Below are 19,953 nucleotides of genomic sequence, written 5' to 3'. Positions count from 1 at the left end.
CTACTATGGTTTCTGTGCACCTGGCACTTCTGTTCCACTGTTCTAGTTATTGTCAACCTGTTCCTTCATCCCAGGGCTTCTGTCTCCAAGGCACATCCTGAATCTGGTCATTTGTGACCATTTTCTGTACCACAACTGCATCCCAACCACCACCCCTTACAGGGACTAATGTAGGTACCTCTTCAATTGCTACTCACCCTCATGTTTGCTCTTGCTCCTCCACAGTTTTTCTTCCAAATGGCAGTCAATGCCCTTCTTGGAATTAAAAAATTAAACAATGTCACTTCCTGCTCTAAACTTCCCAGGGATTTCTGCCCTACTTAGAAGAAAAGCAAACATCTCCATGACCTCCAAGTCTTTACAAGATCCTTCCCTTGCCCCTGCCCCCATGACCCCTTTATATTGATCTAATAAGCAGGAACATTTCTCTCTCCCTAAGGGCCTTTGCACTTGTTCTCCTGTCTTTCCCCACATCTCCACCCATTGGTCCTTCTTCATCCTCAGAGAGCCTTCCCTACCATTCTCTCAGAGGAGTCCTCCACAGCTTACTTCCTGTTTTCCCTCTACTCAAGTAGCACAGACCAGTGCTTACACTTCTGTCCTCATGGTGAGAGACCAGAGCCAGGCCTCCCTTCTACAATAAGTTCTAAGAGAGCAAGAATATGTCTGTGTTATACAGTACAAGGAACTCACTGAGACTTTGTTGAAATCATTGGTTTCAAAGTAAAATATCTGGAGATAGAAGTTATTCATTTTAAAAATACTCACCAGGTGTCAGGTACCTGGCAAGATACAGAGGCCTATGAGTCACTGTCTTTGCCATATTAGCTTCTGAATCATCTTGCGGTTCATGTAGGTCTGGTTCTTCCTGTTAAGGACTGTCCCATGATGCCTAGTGCAGTGTTTCATAGAAAGTAATATTCTAGTGAATGTTAATGATGTTGACTGTCGTAGGGAAGTGGGACGAAAGCTGGAGAGCTCATCCTAAGACTGCTGAGTCTCTAGATTTTAAATTTATGCCACCATGCCCCAAGCTCACACACGTCTGCTTCCTAGTAGAGAAGAAGAGAAAGGCAGAAAGTCTGCCTCCAGGTCTGCAGTCTTGCTGGGGACAGATAATAGGGTTCTAGGTAAAGGGCTGAAATGCTTTAAAAAACAAAACAAAACTTGAGCCCATGATCCCAAAGATAGAAGCCTTGATTAAATGAAACACCTCAGCAACATGAAGCCTGTGATTTGCCGGTGTCTTTGATGTCTGAAGACCCAGGAGTTGCAGTGTTAGTTCAGTGGCCTGAGCCTTCTGCTGGATACTGGTGGCTCATGCCTGTAATCCTAACTACTCATGAGGCTGAGATCTGAAGATTGAGGTTCAAAAGCTAGCCTGGCAGGAAAGTCCATGAGACTCTTGTCTCTAATTAATCACTAAAAAGCCAGAAGTGGAGCTGTGGCTCAGGTGGTAGAGCTCTAGCTTTGAATAAAAATGCTCAGGGACAGTGCCCAGGTCCTAAGTTCAAACTGCAGGACTGGCACAAAGAAAAAAAAAAGAAAGAAACAAAAAAGGAATTTATAAATAATATATGTGTTATCTAATGATAATGGCAAGCCACAATAAGTATAATCATTATAGTTTAAAAAGCAAAACAAAACAAAATTCTGTTCCAGGCTAACAAGTAATAAGTAGTTTATATGCCCTAGTATATTCTAAACTCCAATGGTCAGTGTCTGACGTTCTTCAGATGAGCATGGGTTAGTCCTCCACCTCCCACTCTCAATAACCCTCTGACAAAGAATTTTAGGTGCATTATTTTTGCTTTTTTATATTAGAGGTTTTAATCAGTACCACAGTTTTTAAAGATTAAACTATATAGGGCTAGGAATGTGGCTTAGCAGTAGAGTGCTTGTCTAGCATGCATGAAGCCCTGGGTTCAATTCCTCAGTACCACATAAACAGAAAAAGCCAGAAGTGATGTTGTGGCTCAAATGGTAAAGTGCTAGCCTTAAACAAAATAAGCCCAGAGACAATGCCCAGGTCTCGAGTTCAAGTCCCAGGACCAGCATCATCATAATCATCATCATCATCAACAACAACAACAACTATATATAATTGGACCTTGGATTAGTCAGTTTTCCATCACTATAACAAAGACCTGAGATAATCAATATATAAAGAAGGAAAAAAGTTTTATTTTAGCTCCCAGTTTTGGAGGATTTGGTTTACAGTTGGTTGACCATGATGCTTTTGGGCCTGTTATGAAACCGCACATTATAGCAGGACTGCTTGAGGAAAGTGAGAGAGGAAAGACTACTTGGGCCTTTGGAGAGCATTCCAGATCCAAGTTATAGCAATCACTGAACAGGAATGACTAGGGATGGCAAGAAGTCCAAATGGAGGACTGTCCTACCTCCCATCCCTAAGAACATCTTTGTTTGACATTTTTTGATAAAATAAAATATACACACTATAAAATTCACCATTTGAGCTGGGTGCTGGTGGCTCAGGCATGTAATCTGAACTACTTAGGAGGATGAGGCCTGAGGATTGCAGTTTGATGCCAGCCTGGGCACAAAAGTCCGTGAGAATCTTATCTCCAATAAACTACTCAGAAAAAGCAGAGAGTAGCCCTGTGGTTCAAGTGGTAGAGCACTAGCCTTGAGCACAAAGAGGCTCAGGGATAGTGCCCAGGCCGAGAGTTTACCCCAGGACTGGCAAAAAAATAAAAGCCATTTCAACCATTTCTAAATGTACAGTTGGCTTGAAATACATGTATCATGCTATGCACCCTTTAGCACTTCCCCTTCTAGAACTTTCTCATAAGGATTTCAGAGCTAATGGCTGGTCTGGAAAGTGATCCTAGAGAACAGAGTAGGGGTAGGGAAATGGCAAGGGGAAGGACTCAATGGAGAATACCAGTTCAGAGTTATCCCACAGGAGGAGCAAAAAAGCTAGCATTTAGACACCAGCTACCATCAGTTCCTGGCCTATGAAACTGAGGCACTTGAAATTTGGCTTCCAAGGAAAACCTCAGGCTATTGGAAGTTCGACTCTGTCCTATAGGCTGAGGCCTAAGGGCATCAGCGCGTCTGTAAAAGAGAAGCCATCAATTATGATATTACTTACTCAGTAACTCTGTAAGCCTTGATTATGTATTTACCCAGAAGCTTGTAATGACCTGCTCTGTTGTTTTTTTACACAAACATCTTAAAGGGTCTCAGAGATGCTGCATATATGCTTATGGGGCAGGAGTAGGAACTGGGGTGGGGTTCAGTGAATGAATTAGATGTCACCAGGTGGGAGGAAAAAACTAAGAGAGAGCAAGAGAAGGGGTTACATTATCCAAAAAGAAATGTATTCTTTACTTGACTTATGTAATTGCAACCCCTCTGTATATCACCTTTATAATAACAATAAAAATTTTAAAAAGAAGTCACAGGGTGAGGGCCACTGCAGCTTCTTTTAAAACAAATGTGTTTTCTATGTTGAGCTTCTGTGGTTACTAGAGGAAGGAATTCTGCTCCACCAGACCCAAAAAGTGTTAGAAAAACCAATAACAAATGTCATATTGATCTAGAGGAACATTAAGGTTGATGATTGGCATTTCTGCCTGAAAGACTTTTCTAAGAATGTAGTCCACTGTAAACACAGGGGCTGAGTCTGAATGTGGGGATCTTTAAAGATAGGTTAGAACACCAAGGAGTGAACACTGAACCTCTGCTCATAACTTGCCAGATTGTCTTTAGCAAACCCAGAGAGGGCTTGGCTCTCAATAGGCTGGTGCGGGGCAGAAATGGTACAAGAAATGAGCAAAGGGCCAGGGCACCTGTGGCTGGTGGGACACCAGGGCCCCATAGAAAAGACAATCAATATTTATGTTCTGGGTGTGTCCTGTGTATGGAGCTGGGGCCATTCCTTTAATCCCTGTGTGCTTCAGTTTCCTCACTGGATGATACCTGACTTACCAATTGACTGGAAAAAATGTTGTGAAGCTTCAAAGGGGAAAAATCATGCAAATAAACGTACCTTAGGAAAGTACTGATCAGTATGATCCTGGAAATCATTCCTCCAGTTGAGGCTTTGTTTTAAAAAAAATTAGACTGGCTCTACTGGATTTTTAAAAAACTCTTCCCACCCTTACTTTTTCATTTGTGTTCTACAAGAAAACTAGAGAACTGGATGAGGATGGGCAATCCCACTTTGAAGTTAGTCAAACAGGAATGTCCCTTACACAAAGGTGATTTTTCTTTTTTTCTTTCTTTCTTTTTCTTTTTTCTTTTTTTTTTTTTGGCCAATATTGGGGCTTGAACTCAGGGTGTGGGCACTATCCTTTAGCTTTTTTGCTCAAAGCTGGCACTTTACCACTTAAGCTTCAGCACTATTTTCTACTTTTTGGTGGTTAATTGGAGAGACTTTCTTGCCTATGTTGGCTTTGAAGGAAGATTCTCAGAGCTCAGCCTGCTGTGTAGCTAGGATGACAGGCATGAGCCACTGGAGCCCAGATTTGTTTTTTGAGACTGTGTCTTACTATGTAGCTCAAGTTGGCTATGAACTTACTTGCTATTCTCCTGTCTTAACTTCCCAAATGCTAAGATTACAGGCATGGGCCACCACAGCCTTCCAATAAAAGATAAATTTTTAAAAAGGTAGGTTAAACCACATATATGGTATATAACTGTGTGTACAATGGAAGGAAGCTTAGAGGACACAGAATCAGTGAGAAACGGAAAACACACAACAAAGGAGCCCATCAGCTGCACTGGACATAGATGAAAATGAGCTAAGCAACCCAAAGACAGTGATGGGAAGGGAGGAATGAGAGGGAAAGAGGGAATAGCCTACACTAAGCAAAAGGAAAGAAATGTAATCATCACCTGATGTGGAAGAATTAATTGTATTGTCAAAGCTTATAGAATTCACAAACTTTATAGACCATGATAACGACAATTTGCCTTGTAAAGGTTAAAATGTATTTGTGACTTTAACTAAGTATCACTATCCCACAGTGCTGTGAAATATATGAAAGTTATGTAATCACCTAATCTCAATTTTTTAAAAAAAAAGAAAAGAAAAGTGAGAGAAGGGATGGGTTAGGAGCAATGGGTAACAATGTTGTCAGACACTTCTTTGTACAACTACTTAAAGATAATAAAAAGTTTTTTAAAGGTAGGTCAAAGCTGAGAAGCAGAAAAGAAAGAATGAAATAGTGGCCTCTGAGATCCTAGGGCTTGGCCCAGTGGTCTATGCCTAGGAGCCTCAGTACTTGGGAGATGCATCCATTGTACCATGTAATCTAGGGAGTGGGTATATGCAAAAGACTCCACAGTGTATAAAAAGGGCATGCTCCAATGCCAGTCTCTAGAATGTGGAAGACTTGGGACTAACAAATATGACCCACCCTTTCAGTGTTCTACGTACAGTAGTTCTTAAGTGGCTCAATCTTCCCAATCCTGCTTTCTATTGTTCTTACTCATTCTTGGCAGACCTCTGGCTTTGGCAATCAGAGCCACCTCCACCATGGGCCTTCTGAACTTCCTGCCACATATACACATACAAGTCACAGTCCCCTGGATGAATATAGGCGGAGAAGGAAGTGGTACTGAGGAGGAATAGTACTGGGAAGATAAACTCACAGTCCCAATGCTTTCTCCTCTTCTACTCTTGCTTTCATAGCTCCCAGAGACCCTGCTATGGGTCAGGGCAGATCACCTGCCTTCCAGTGAGGTATGAGGCAGTTTGGTGATGCACCAGGCATTTCACACTGTCCAGAAGCCCATTGTTTCTGTTTTGAGAATCAAATACAAACCACTGGCAGGGCTTAGCCCATGAAGAGGTCAAGCCAGTACTTTTCTGGACAGAGTAGTAGCCTGTCTTCACTACTAATCAGCCTCAGAAGTCACTACATCTTTCCCAGGCTTGAAGGGCCTCCTTCATGAACTTCTTGTTACTGTCGTCAATGTGGGCTGCTCACCCCACGCTATTCCAGACATCCTCTGCCATGGATTAAAGGTAGTGGGAAGCTGAGGAGGGGAAAGCTTAGATTCTTAAGCCAGGGTTCAGATCCCAGTTCTGTCATGTCCAGCTGTATGATAGGGATGTGACTTGGCTTCTCTAAGTCTTATTCTCTATAGAAATGATGATAATAGCATCCATTTCTTGGGTGTTACAGAGATCCAATGAGCTGAAAATATGAAAGGTCTTAGGATGAGCCTGGTGCACAGGATGGCTTGCTATTACCTGCTACTAAGAATACAAATAACCCCCTCCTTAGATAGAACTACTTCAGAAAGCTGGGCACTGGTGGCTCACACCTATAGTCCTAGCTACCAAGGAGGCTGAGATCTGAGGATCACGGTTCAAAGCCAGCCTGGGCAGGAAAGTCTGTGAGACTCTTATCTCCAATAAATCACCAGGAAATCGAAAGTGGGGCTGTGGCTCAAGTGGTAGAGTGCTTGCCTTGAGCTGAAGAGCTGAGGGACAGCACCCAGACCCAGAGTTCAAGTCCCATGACCAAGAAAAAAGAAAAATAAGAACTACTTTAGAGAAGTTGACTACAACTAAATACCTATTAAGTGGCAGGGCTGGGAAAGCCCAAAACTCTGATGGCATGTTTTGATGCACAAGTGGATATCTCTGTCTTTAAAAAAAAAAAAAAAAGTGGCTGGGCGCTGGTGGTTCACGCCACAAAAAAAAAGTGTACTGGTAGCGTGGTTTGAACTCTACGATTCATGATCTTGCTTAAGCCTTTCTTCTACTCAAGGCTTGTGCTCTATCACTTGAGCCACAGCTCCATTTCTGGGGTTTTGGTGGTTAATTGGAGATAAGAATATCATGGAGCGCTGGGAAGGTGGCTCAGTGGTAGAGTACTTGCCTTGTATGCCTGAGGCCCTGGGTTCGATTCCTCAGCACCACATAAACAAAAAGAAAAAAGCCGGAAGTGGCGCTGTGGCTCAAGTGGTAGGGCGCTAGCCTTGAGCTGAAGAGCTGAGGGACAGCACCCAGGCCCAGAGTTCAGGCCCCACGACTGGACCCCCCCCTCCCAAAAAAAAAGAATATCATGGACTTCTTTGGCCAGGTTGGCTTCAAACTGTGATCCTCAGATCTTAGCCTCCTGAATAGGTAAGATTATAGGTGTGAGCTACCAGTGCCCAGCTCTTCCCTTGTCTTCCCTTTGCCATTTTTCCCCTCTGTCTTCCAGTATGGCCATACCTGATTTGGGTCTTTTTAGTGCTCCAGTAGGAGAACGACTCAGGGTCTTCCCTGTCTTTCAGGTGCCTTCCAGGCTCAGGTGTGGGGAGGCAGGTGAGATGGAACACCTGAGCAATGTGACAGATGAATAGTCCACTCTCTGGGAGCTTATCCCTCTTTCCTTCGATTCCAGACTTGGAGATTACAGTCCCGATCCGGCATTCCCAACACCTGCCTGGGAAAGTGGAGTTTGGTGTCTATGAGAGCGGCCCCAGGAAAAGCGTCTTCCCCGCAATGACGGAGCTGAGACGCGGTGACTGGAAAACAGACAGCACCTCCAGTACAGCCAGTAAGCAGCAGGCCAGAGGCTCACCGTGAGAAACGTTGTGTTATGAGCCAAAAGATCTCAACTGAGTCGTGACTTTCTGTTTGGTTGATTGGTTTTGCTTTTTTTTTTTTTATTTTTTTTATTTTGTACCAATCTTGGGGTGTGAACTCAGGGTGCTGTCCCTGAGCTCTTTTTGCTCAAGGCTTGCACTCTACCACTTTGAGCCACTTTGCTTCTTCTGGTTTTCTGGTGGTTAATTGGAGCTAAAGTCTCACAGACTTCCCTGCCCAGGCTGGTTTTGAACCTGGATCCTCAAATCTCAGCTTCCTGAGTAGCTAGGATTACAGGTGTGAGCCACCAGCACCTGGCTAGTGATTTGGTTTTAAGAGGTATAAGATAGGGGAGAATAGTTAGCCTGTGAGGGTTGTTTTTATTCCTGGAAACCTGGTTGCAGACTATTTACTACTACATCCTTTTTATACATAGCAAACTCAAATAATAATAATTAATCTATTTACTAGCTGTAATGCGACTTCATAGATTACCTAATTCCCACAAAACCTCTACAAGGTGGATTCTTTGATTTCTGTTTGCTGAGGAGAAAGCTTGGAGGCTTAGCTGATGCAGTTGAGTGGGGATGCAAACTCAGTCTGGATCCAGAACCAGGACTAGTTACCCCTGTTCTTGCTGTTACTTCAGCTGTGCTAAGGAGAAGGCAAGGGCACAAAGTCAGAAGCTCTAGACAACAGTGGATTCAAATTTGAGCATTGCAACTTCGCAGGCAGTTCAGGATCTAATTAGGAAATGTCTTCCTTTCTACTTGAAATCTTGAATAGGAGTCTGATTGCGGCGGATAATGCCACTGATGTGCAGGCTGCTGCGGGCGGCTTTGTTTCCATATCCAGGGCTGTGTTAGCTGACTCCAGATACACTGGCTTCCTAAGTCCAGCAGATTGAGTTTCTCTTCTTTCAGACAGTTCAGTGTTACCCAGACAGCTGGAAAAATAATGTGAAAGAGACAGAGAAATGCTGAAGTTTGGGACTCATGTCTTCTTAAAAATCAGTCAGAGAATACCCCAGTGAATGTTGAAGCAGGAAGGTCATTTATCCAACCCTGCTTCTTAATCTTTTCTACAACACAACTTCCTCAAGAATGCAATAAATGATAAATGTTTGCATCTGTTTCCCGGAAAAGTACATATCTGTGCATTCATGTGCTTGTGCATTCATGTGCTTGTTCATGAGCATGCATGTGCACATATATACATAGACATACACACACACAATTTGGACCATTCTTGGACAAGAATGTCAAACTAGGGCTGGGAAGGTGGCTCAGTGGTAGAGCGCTTGCCTTGCATGCATGAGGCCCTGGGTTCGATTCCTCAGCACCACATAAGCAAAAAGAAAAAAAAGCCGGGAAGTGGCGCTGTAGCTCAAGTGGTAGAATGCTAGCCTTGAGCTGAAGAGCTGAGGGACAGCGCCCAGGCCCAGAGTTCAGGCCCCACGACCGGACCCAAAAAAAAAAAAAAATGTCAAACTATTTTTTCCTTGTACTACAAATGGATTATTTGTAACCCCAAAAGGGAATTAATTTTACTAGAGGTCACACAGACATTGGCAAAGGTGGAAGAATAACTCAGTTCTCTGTCTCTCTCTCTCTGGATTGCGTTGAGCTATGGGTTTTTTTTTTGTGGCTTTTTGGTGATTAACTAGAGATAAGAGTCTCAGGGACTTTGCTGCTTGGGGTATCTTTGAAGTACAATCCTCAAATCTCAGCTTCCTGAGTAGTAGGCTTACAGACATGATCCACTGGTGCCTGGCCCAGTATGTCCTTTTGAATTTGTGCTTTGCATTTTGTTTATGCAGTACCCAGAGTCTTGCATGTTCCAGGCAAATGCTCTACCACTGGGTTAGGTCTGCCCACAGCCCTGCATTTTGTCTTATATCATTGTCTCACCCTTTCTTTATGTGGTGTATCTAAGTCCAATATGGTGGTGCAGACCTGTAATCCAGCACTCAGAATACTGAGGTAAAGGATATCTACTGCCATGCCAGCCTACGCAACATACCATGATGCTGTGTCTTAAAGGATGTGAGAGGGAGGGAGAGTGTCTGAATGTGGGATGAATGCATATTTCCTGTTTTCCCTAAATAAACAAAAGATTGTGGCAACAAAATTAGCCTGTAGATTCCAGAGATACTACTGCACAACTGAGACTCCAAACACCTCTGTCAAATCGAAGCACTAGTATCAAGTAGGATTTTCAAAAGGATTAAATGGCAGTCCTATTTTTGAAGCACTTAACACATGGTAAGCCCTCGGTAAATGATAGCTATTAAGCCATAGTGATTATCACAAAATGAAGCATTTCATGTAATACTGGAAAGAAAAACAGAACTCTAATAAAATGGCTTAAGATGGCCACCTTAAAAACATCTTGTATTCACGGTTTATATACTGTTTAATCGGTAAAAATTTGCTTGAGCTAGAATTCTGCAATTCACTTTCTCCTGAGAGAATCTACAGTCCATCTGATATTATTTTTACCCTTCAGGCAGCACAAGTAACCGATCAAGCACACGGAGCCTCCTCAGCGTGAGCAGTGGGATGGAGGGTGACAATGAGGTGAGAGTCACCCCTTCTGTCCCAGGGTCATTTCCTTGTGAGAGCTAGGAATCCAGGGGAAAGAAGGCCATTTAGATGGAATAACTAGAATAGACAAATCCAGAGAGACACAATGCAGTTGGGTGGTTACTTGATGAGGCTTGGGTGATGAAAATGTTTTGAGAACAGATAGAGGCGATTGTGGCACAAGGTTGAGCACTCAATGTCACAGAATTGGTCCTGAGTTCACTTTGGAATGGTTGATTTTATGGAATGCGAATTTGCTCAATATGAAAGAAAGAACAAAAAGAGAATGATAGAGAGGAGAGGAGAAGAAAGGAGAGGAAAGGAAGGAGGATGGAGGAGCAAGAGAGGAGGAAGGAGGAGGGAAAGAAGGAAAGGAGGGAGGGAGGGATTCATTCATATTACTTAAGCCAAAAAAACCTTTCTGGGGGAAGGAGCTGTGAGTCCCAGGGAGCTTGGGGCTGGATTGTGGGACCATGCTGGCATCTACAATAGAGCTGTATCACATGCCAGAAGGAGTCGAGGTCATTGTTCCTTAAAAGCCAAGGTGAAGTGCTCCTTTGTCTCTGCCTCTTAGTGCACATTTGTTTTTTCATTCCTCACCCCCTGTACTCTGGGCTATTCTGCTTCTCCACATGGCTAGTGATACTGTCTCCAGAGAGCCACGAGGCCACTGAGTAGAGAGGAGGTTGTTATTTTGGGATGGGACTTACTCCAAGTTGGCCCAGTTTGGGTCAGCATCTACCTCAATCTGGTGACTAGTGGCTGGCATGAGCAGGAAAGGCTTCCTTTAAACCCCAATGACTACTGAGCAAAGGCCTTAGGGAGAGCATTTGTAACAAGCTCACAGGGGATAGAGTATTGAAAGACCAGAGACCACACACTTGGAACAGCAAGGATTGAGAGTTCAGGCAATTTATGATTATTTGCACCAACTTGTCTTTCTCAGTGAGCCCAGGGGGTAAGTGGTTCTAGGCTCTAGGCTGGTGGCCAGTTTACGAACACACCCTGCAACTAAAGCCTTCAGAGTAGGGAGAGGTCCGGGGATGTGAGTGTCCCTTTGTGCTGGTTCACTGTAATTTTCCCCTTTCTTTCTCATCCTGTTTTCTGTAGGATAATGAAGTCCCAGAAGTCACCAGAAGTCGGAGTCCAGGCCCCTTACAAGTGGATGGGCCCCACACTGTGCCCCTGGAGAGACCCCCCAGAGTGCCTCCTCGAGCCGCCTCACAGAGGTAGCATTGAAGCTGATGTGAAATTTTCATCACTCTCTGAATTCCAGGGTGGAGCAGGATTCAGAGACATCTCAGGAAAAATGAGGACAGAGCTAATGACAATGCTTGCATTTGACATATTTTCAATCTGGGCTCTTCATTAACTTCAGTGATGTGTTATTCAGTTGTAAATCTTTTAAATGGCAAATCCATTTGTTTCGTACATGAAATACATGAATAATATCAACTTATAAGTAATTTTTATAAGTGTGGCTAGGATCAGCTCCCTAATACTGAATTCTTTGGGCTGTATTATAGGGACAAGACTTTTTAAGAACAAGAGATAAGAAGGAATTGAAAAGTTGGGCACTGATAATTCATGCTGTAGTCCTAGCTTTCGGAAAGCCAAGACCTAGAGGATTGTAATTCTTCCCAGCCAGCCTGGGCAGAAAATTCTGCAAGTCTCGTCTCCAAAGATAAGAGTTGTCATGTTTGAAGCTATAGTCACAAAAATTCTGTAGGATTTTGTTAATGGAAGAGAAAGAGAAAGCTCAGAAAAATGGGTTGCAAAATTAAAGGACAGAAACTGGAATACATTAAAGTGTGTTAGAAGAGAGGGCAGATGAAGTATTTGGGGTGTCTGGAAGCATGTTGTGATAAAGATGAGGAGAGAAAAGAAATAAAATACATTTTGTTCTAGAAGCAATGCTTGCAGAGGAGGCTATAATTGACAGAACTTGAGGTCTGCATGCATCTTTTAGTGCCATAAAAGATTTACAAGCATATCACTGTGATGTGTGCGTGTATCTATCTATCTATCTATCTATCTATCTATCTATCTATCTATCTATCTATCTATCTATCTATCTATCTATGTATATTCCTGTATATGTAATCTTTGAACTGGGAATGAAGTGAGACCTTCTCTTGAATAGCATGAGTAGTTGACCTGCTGACAAACAGGAGGAAGCTGACCATGGCGTCTCAAATACTCTCTCCTCTGTTTAGCAGCACTATAGAGTGCAGCCTTGGTCATACTCATCACACTGTCTCTGGTCTGATCCATTCCTCGCTTCACTCTATATGCTATCCTCAGAGCCAAAATCGCCACCAGCAGATAGGTGCCTATATTCACCTCTGCCTTCCATTTCCTGCTGTTGACTGGCGATTGTCATCCAGATGTCCCACTGGGACACAGCTTTTACAAGACTGAGCTCACTGGCCTACCACTATTCACTTCCATAAACCACCTCCTTCTCATGAGTTTTCAGCCCACTTTCCAAGGCCAGGAGTCTACTCGTCTCCCACCTCCCTCGCATCTCCAGTACATCTCCAGGCTCTGTCCTTTCTGCTACCCTTTCAGCTCTCAGATCTACCTCCTCCATCCCATCTGCCAGTACCTCAGTTCTTTGGAGTCCCACACTTGATTCCCTGCTTCCAGCAGTCCCTCTTCCACGTGCACCAGAGTGCACTGCTGATGTTATTTCCCTACATAGAACCGTCAGTTTTAATTCTGTGCATTCTAGCATGCTCTGGCTCTGCCCAGAGTCAAGTCCTATGTTCATCTATGCTCCACCCCATAGATGAACTGTATTACGTGTACCATTTCTTTCTCCTATCTGTTCCTTTTGTTTGGAATGCTGTCTTTCTATTCTTAGCCTATTTGTAGATATTTTATACATCCTTTAGGTCTCAGTCCCAGCACCATTTCCTTTGTGGGGCCTTCCCTGATTTTCTTTTTTTTTTTTTTTTTTTTTTTTTGGGTCCGGTTGTGGGGCCTGAACTCTGGGCCTGGGCGCTGTCCCTCAGCTCTTCAGCTCAAGGCTAGCACTCTACCACTTGAGCCACAGCGCCACTTCCAGCTTTTTTCTTTTTGCTTATATGGTGCTGGGGAATCGAACCCAGGGCCTCATGCATTGCAAGGCAAGCGCTCTACCACTGAGCCACCTTCCCAGCCCCCTTCCCTGATTTTCTATACAGAGTATATCTTCTCTACTTTTGTTCCCCCAAGTATCCCTATTCTAATACATTCCATTTTGCAAACCTTACTTACATATCTATCTCCTCAACTGGATACTGAATCTCATGAGAATAGAAATTACTTTTAATTTTTTTTCTCCTTTCCCAGTGCCTAACACAGGAACTGGTACATATTAGGGATGTAATAAGTATTTGTCACGTAAATGGATAGATGAAGAATGGATTGGTACTGCTTAGGTTGGACTTTCTAAGTTCTTAACAACTTGCTATCAGGTCACATCCCATAGCTGGCTTATAAATAGTGAGACTTCACACTCCCACCTGCTGTGAGTTTGTAATGTACTGAGCAGAAGAAACAAAGCAAAGGGAAGATGAGAATAGGACAGATGTGCAGGAGCTTTGCATGATAGTTCTCTTACTCTTTAGGGCAGACAGCTCTGTATAGGTAATGTTCTATAGGCAGACAGCTCTGTGTAGGTAATGTTCTATCACAGCTAAGAGGAAAAAGCCAAGTGTTTACAGAGCCATTGCCTCTTTGTTTTGAACTTATTTTTCATTTCCTTGTGACTGATCATAGCTAACAATTTGAGGACTCCTGTGCCAAGCAAGGATGCTCAATAGGAAACCATGCTTGCTTTCGGAGGCCTCTTGCAGTACCCAGAGATAGTTCTTCAGTTCCTGACTTAGAAAGGTCTGTGGAGTTCCTAGGAACAGCTGGAGTGCTCAAGGAGCGAGTGGACTTGAGACAGAGCTATTGATTAACAAACACGGAAATTTAAACTAGGGTAAGCAATGTGTATGCCCACACAAAGGCATGCCAGCTAAAGTCCCACTTCAAAAGGAGTGTTAACCAACAAGATTGCTGGATTCTTGAACCACACTCACCATATGAGACTTCATCCTGAACAGGGAGAGAAAGCATCCAGGGCCTAGGTGTCTATATAATTGTTTTCGGATTTAGCTCTCCCCAGTTTATCCCTCAGTTCCGATTTAGTGCCTTTTTACCTCTCTTGTTCTGATAAATCTATAATCATATACCCATTTCCCTGAGATGGGGCTTCTAGCCCTTGCTTGCTACAGCTGCTCCTGAGAATAAAATAGAATTAGCATTCTTAAAGGAGTATCCCAACATCAGAATGTAAAAGCAGGATGGGGGGTGTGGGGGGGGGGATGGGACAGAATCACCACTGTCCTAGAGGAGGAGATAAACTGTAAGGTTCAGGAATCCTCATAATGGGATTATTGGCTTTACTCTAAGCCAGAAACTATGCTATCTACTTCCCACTCACATCTATCTGACATGAGAAAATAGTTTTAGAGAAGTTGGAATTGGGGCTGGGAAGGTGGTTCAATGGTAGAGTGCTTGCCTTGCATGAATGAGGCCCTGGGTTCAATTCCTCAGTACCACATAAGCAGAAAAAGCCAGAAATGGAGCTGTGGCTCAAGTGGTAGAGCGCTAGCCTTGAGCTGAAGAGCTGAGGGGCAGCACTCAGGCCCAGAGCTCAGGCCCCATGACTGGCAAAAAAAAAAAAGAAGAAGAAGAAGAAGAAGAGAGTTCAAGGCTTTGTCCAGACAAAGTTACTGAGATTTTATCTCAGAAAACAAAATAAAAGCAAAAAGGCTGGGGTTGTAGCTCAGCTCTTGTAGATCTGAGAGTAGAGCTCTTGCCTAGCAAGCAAGATGGTTCAATCCCAATACTAGGGGGAAGAAATCTCTGCTAGGTATACCCAGAGTTTTTTTTATCAAAACATTTAGGACGGTTTCCTGGTTTGGGCCTTTTGTCTTATGCACATATTTACAGCATTTTGAGGCCAGATTAATGTCTGTGAACTTGCTGTTATATCCACTGCAGGAATAGATTAATAGTAAACAACTGTGTAAGATGAAGAACATGTTGCTAAACTCCATCAGGCAATGATGAGTAGTATCACCCAATTGTCCTGTAGCTTTCTCCTATAACCCCACAGGAAGGCTGAGAGGAGATGGAAAAAAATCTTTTTGTTTTCAATGAATAAATCTTAGTTGCTCAGTGACAAATACACAAAATGGTCTACTCTTTGGGACAGAGTAGGACCTCCTGAAGATGTAGGTGGCCCTTTGTTACTTCTGCCTTTGTCTCTTGTTCTGAGATGCCCCCTCTTTTCCCAGCTCTGCCATCAGTTCCTTGACCTATGCAAAGCTAGTATTCAAGAGACATTTAGTAAATATTTACTTACTGATTTATTCAATCCTCCATTATACAACTTCAGGACTGCAAAGATCAATTACAACACCTGACAAAGCTTTCTTCCTGGACTTACTGACTTGCTTCTAAAAGAATTAAATATTAGCTTTACAGCACACATGTGGCAATGCCATCTGTAACCATTGAACCTATTGGTAATTAGACTCGCCCATTCTAGGAGTGTCATTTAGGGCTTTGAAGAAACATGGTGAGGGGCTTCTAAGAAAGCAAACATGGGGGGGAGGATTTGGTGGGGGGGGCGGTAGGAGGCTGGGAAGGGATGGGAAGGGGAAACAAAGGAGGAGGCTACAATGCTTGATAAGAAATGTACTCATTATCTTGCCCATGTAATTGTAACCCCTCTGTACAGTATTTTCACAATAAAAAAGCCAAAAAAATGTACTTACTAACTTGCTTATGTAACTGCAACCCCTCTGTACATCACCTTGACAATAAAAAATATAAAATTTTAAAAAAAGAAAGCAAACATAGAGTTGGAATAGCACATAGTGATCCCATAAGAAGAAGGTTTTGGAAATTCTCAATTCCCCTTCCAACATCTCTCCCTACCACAGTGGGTCTCCTCCCTGGCTGCCTATTAGAATCGCTGGTGTTTTAACATCTAGGTTTTATCATGTTTATTATTCATAATCATTTATTCATGATCAAGAGATAATTTGTTACATTCATGGTACCTAACACAGAAGCATGCTGCCCTATGGGGGTTCATACTAGGAAGCGCAAGGAGGCAGAGGGAGCAAAGGAAAATATGGGCTAGAGCTTTTATTGTGTTTTCTGTGGGTGTGTATGGGGTGAATGAGGCAGGACAAAAAGATTAGGATTGGCTATCTTGAATAATTTGGGTGAGCTCTGGGGCAATGGGGCTGTCCCTGTCTCTGGCTGGTACCTCACTTTAGACCCCCAAAAGTAGTTGGGTCATTAGCTAACCCTAGGAGGGGCAAGGCCTAGGCATCAGAAAATAAAAGGAATGATTAATACATTATTCAAAGGTAGTTTATTTATGTGCTAGTGCTAGTGCTTGTACTCAGCCCTAGGCTCTGTCCCTTAGCTTTTTTGCTCAAGGCTGATATGCTCACTACTTGAGCACATCACCAATTCCAGCTTTTTACTGGCTAATTGGAGATCAGAGTATTGCAGTTTGAAGGCAAACTGATGTAAGGGAACTCAAAATTCATGATATCTTTAAGATTCTACATCCTCCACACAAACAGATAATGATACTTAAACATACCATAAAATTAGATAAGACTATTGCTTGCTCGAGCTGGCTTCAAACCATGATGCTCAGATCTCATTCTCCTGAATACTGGGATTATAGGCATGAGATACCAGTGCCCTGCTTAGAAAGTTTTGACTATTGAGCTGTATCCTCTAGTATTAAGATGGAACATATCTATGATGGGAATTGGAATTTTTAAAAACTGCTTTGGTGATTGTAATATGCAGCCAGGTTTCTGAGGCACAGCTAGCATGTATGTCACTCACAGTCATAGTGCATTCTGTTTCATGAGCTGAGGAATGTCCTTTACAAGAACTATTTAATAAAGTTGCTTTATCTTTTCATTGTAGGCCTCCAGCCAGGGAGACCTTCCATCCTCCTCCACCTGTTCCACCCAGAGGTCGCTGAGTTCGCTTCCTAGACTCATCCAACTTCAGAACTTTAAGACTGGCAGTTCTCAGACTGTTAATGTTGTCTTCATGTTGAATTTTCTGCATGAACGTTGACTTGGAGATCTACTCTCATTGCTAATATTATTGCAGCCCTGCTGATTTGGGTGATTTCTCGAAGAAGACATTATTAAGGCAGGAAGTAAAAAACTAAGGACCATGTTCACCACTGCCAAGTATATTGGTCCACATCACATGTTCATTACCAAAAGGATGGAGACTTGATCAGGATACGTACCTCTAATTTCTCTTAATAGAAGCCTAACAAGATTAATTAGAAATGTACTTTACAAGTGATTATACTGCAGTATACTTACATTCACCGTTCTGTATTTGATAATCCATCCTAATTCCTAAAAGTGACTATAAAACTAAAGTACTGGACTACAAGTGACCTAATTTTAAAATAATTTTACATTTTTGTAGAATTATTTTAGTTTTGTAGAATTATTTTGTGAATTATTTCTGGTTACAAACCACAAACTGAAAAGGACTTAGACTTACTTTTTTTTTTTTTTTTTTTTCTGGTAGTAGGGCCTGGACTCTGGGCCTGGGCGCTGTGCCGCAGCTCTTCAGCTCAAGGCTAGTGCTCTGCCACTTGAGCCACAGCGCCACTTCTGGTTTTTTCTGCTTATGTGGTGCTGAGGAATCAAACCCAGGGCCTCATGGCCTCATGCATGCAAGACAAGCACTCTGCCACTGAGTCACCTTCCCAGTCCCGACTTAATTCCTCTTATATGGAAGGTAAATCTAGGATCCTGTAGATGTTTAGAACCAAGAGTACTTGGTTAGAGGAAGAAGAGGTGGGTCTAGAATCTGAGCCTACTGTCATCACACTTTCCTTATCTAAGAACCAATATTTCTTTCTCTCAAGAAATGTCCCAGTGTTAAAATTTATTAGTAGCTGGCTATTGGGCTTCTAGAACCTACCTTCATCTACATCTCTGAGGCATTAGGTATCAACTATTTATTTTCAGTTTGGACATTTATATTCCAGTCTGCTTTCATATGAGTAATGTTGCCAGAGAAATGCTGAACGTGGTTAGAACCAGATGCTTGGGGTGCTAGGGACCTATATCTTGTTCTCTGTTGCCTTTAGATCTTAGATAAGAGAGAGGAGGATCCTTGGCTTTTCCTTTGCTGAAAGGTCTTCAGAGGAATAAAGAACCTAAAATAGATATTAGTATCTGTTTTCTTAGAGTTTTATTACCAACAGATTTGGTAAATCTGTGCAGAGAATGTAGAATCTTAATATCATGAATTTTGAGTTCCAATTACATCAGTTTGCCTTCAAACTACAGATCCCTAATGATACTTAAACATAAAATTAGTAGCATACAATGTCTTTTAAAAAATATTAGAAATATAGTTGTCCCCCATGAAATTATCCTCTGACCTCAAACAAGTATACAAAAACCATGTTATACATGATACATTTAAGTTTAATTTCATTGGGTTCTAATAATTAAAGTACTTTTATCTCAATTTTCAGTTCAGCAAGGATTATTGCTAAAGTGATCTTCTCCTAAAGGAGTCTTGGGTTGTTGTTTAATGCAAATTAGTCTGTTGGCCATATCTATCATATTAGAATGTTGTCACAAATTATCTCATTCAAGGCCAGTCATGTGATAGTTGTTCTTTAAGTGTGCATTCAATAGTTCCTTTACTATCTTTGTCACTTATCTGGAAGAAATGGAAGAATGTGAGATAAAATAAGAATATGAAATTGGTGTAGATATTTTTATTTATAGATTGTCTCCATCTTAAGAATATTTAGTTTTTATTAAAAAAGGTACTTTTTCTATTCAGTACCTCTAAACCCTTCTTTGGATGCCAAATTGATGTTTTTGTACATGATCAATAAACATGGTAAGACCAATACTAGCCAATGGTGTTAGTAACTTTGTATGCACATCACTATGCAATATTTGAATATTTTATTGCATTTATTCTTATAATAAGTGGAAAAATAAAATTGAAAGTGCTTATGACAGTGTGGGTGCCGCTTGAGACATGGATGTAATTGATCAGGAGTACCAAGTCAAAGGTAGCAAGTCTTATGTCCTCTTATGTGCTCATTGAACATCCACATTGGCAGGTTATGAATAAAAAAAGAAATAGAAGGAATGTGAATGAATCATTTTTTCCAGTGCTATCAGAGAATTTCCACTTTGTTCCATAGAAAGAGAACACCCACTATAACATATATTTATTCAATTTCTATATATTCAACACATTAGTACACATTTTTATGAATAAATCATATAACAAACCATAGATTCTCAATAGAATAAGAATCAGAGCCGGGCGCTGGTGGTTCACGCCTGTAATCCTAGCTACTCAGGAGGCTGAGATCTGAGGATCGCGGTTCAAAGCCAGCCCGGGCAGGAGAGACCGTGAGACTCCTATCCACCAGAAAACCGGAAGTGGCGCTGTAGCTCAAGTGGTAGAGTGCTCGCCTTGAGCTGAAGAGCTGAGGGACAGCATCCAGGCCCAGAGTTCAAGCCCCACGACCGACAAAAAAAAAAAAAAAAAAAAAAAAAGATTCAGAAACTAAGCAGGCATCTAAAGAGAAGGTTACGAAGTCTTCTCTATAAAACTTCAGGTGACAGCTCTTTTACTACCTTTCTTCTCCCAGATTTTACAAGCTAGCTCAAGAGAAAGTGAAGCAATTGGTTATAATCCAATTCCTAGGCCAGCACTGTACCT

At 42.2% G+C, this 19,953-nt stretch overlaps 1 protein-coding gene across 2 annotated transcripts in view; it reads left to right on the top strand.

Annotated features, from left to right (window-relative positions):
- Positions 1-19,128, top strand: part of LOC138826175 (phosphoinositide 3-kinase adapter protein 1) — a 116,527-nt gene extending 97,399 nt beyond the window's left edge. For both annotated transcript variants that reach the window (XM_070021323.1, XM_070021324.1), the window contains 4 exons: positions 7,374-7,529; positions 10,067-10,137; positions 11,254-11,372; positions 17,146-19,128. In XM_070021323.1, the coding sequence (XP_069877424.1) occupies positions 7,374-7,529; positions 10,067-10,137; positions 11,254-11,372; positions 17,146-17,203 (404 nt within the window). In that variant the 3' untranslated portion in view covers positions 17,204-19,128. The remainder of the gene's footprint in view (positions 1-7,373; positions 7,530-10,066; positions 10,138-11,253; positions 11,373-17,145) is intronic.
- The last annotated feature ends 825 nt before the right edge of the window (positions 19,129-19,953 follow it).

The sequence above is a fragment of the Dipodomys merriami genome, unplaced genomic scaffold, assembly GCF_024711535.1.
Source record: "Dipodomys merriami isolate MVZ:Mamm:240054 unplaced genomic scaffold, mDipMer1.0.p SCAF_14, whole genome shotgun sequence".
NCBI classification, from domain to species: Eukaryota; Metazoa; Chordata; class Mammalia; order Rodentia; family Heteromyidae; genus Dipodomys; species Dipodomys merriami.
The sequence above is the reverse complement of the archived record's forward strand: the minus strand, read 5'-3'. Positions and strand labels throughout refer to the sequence as shown.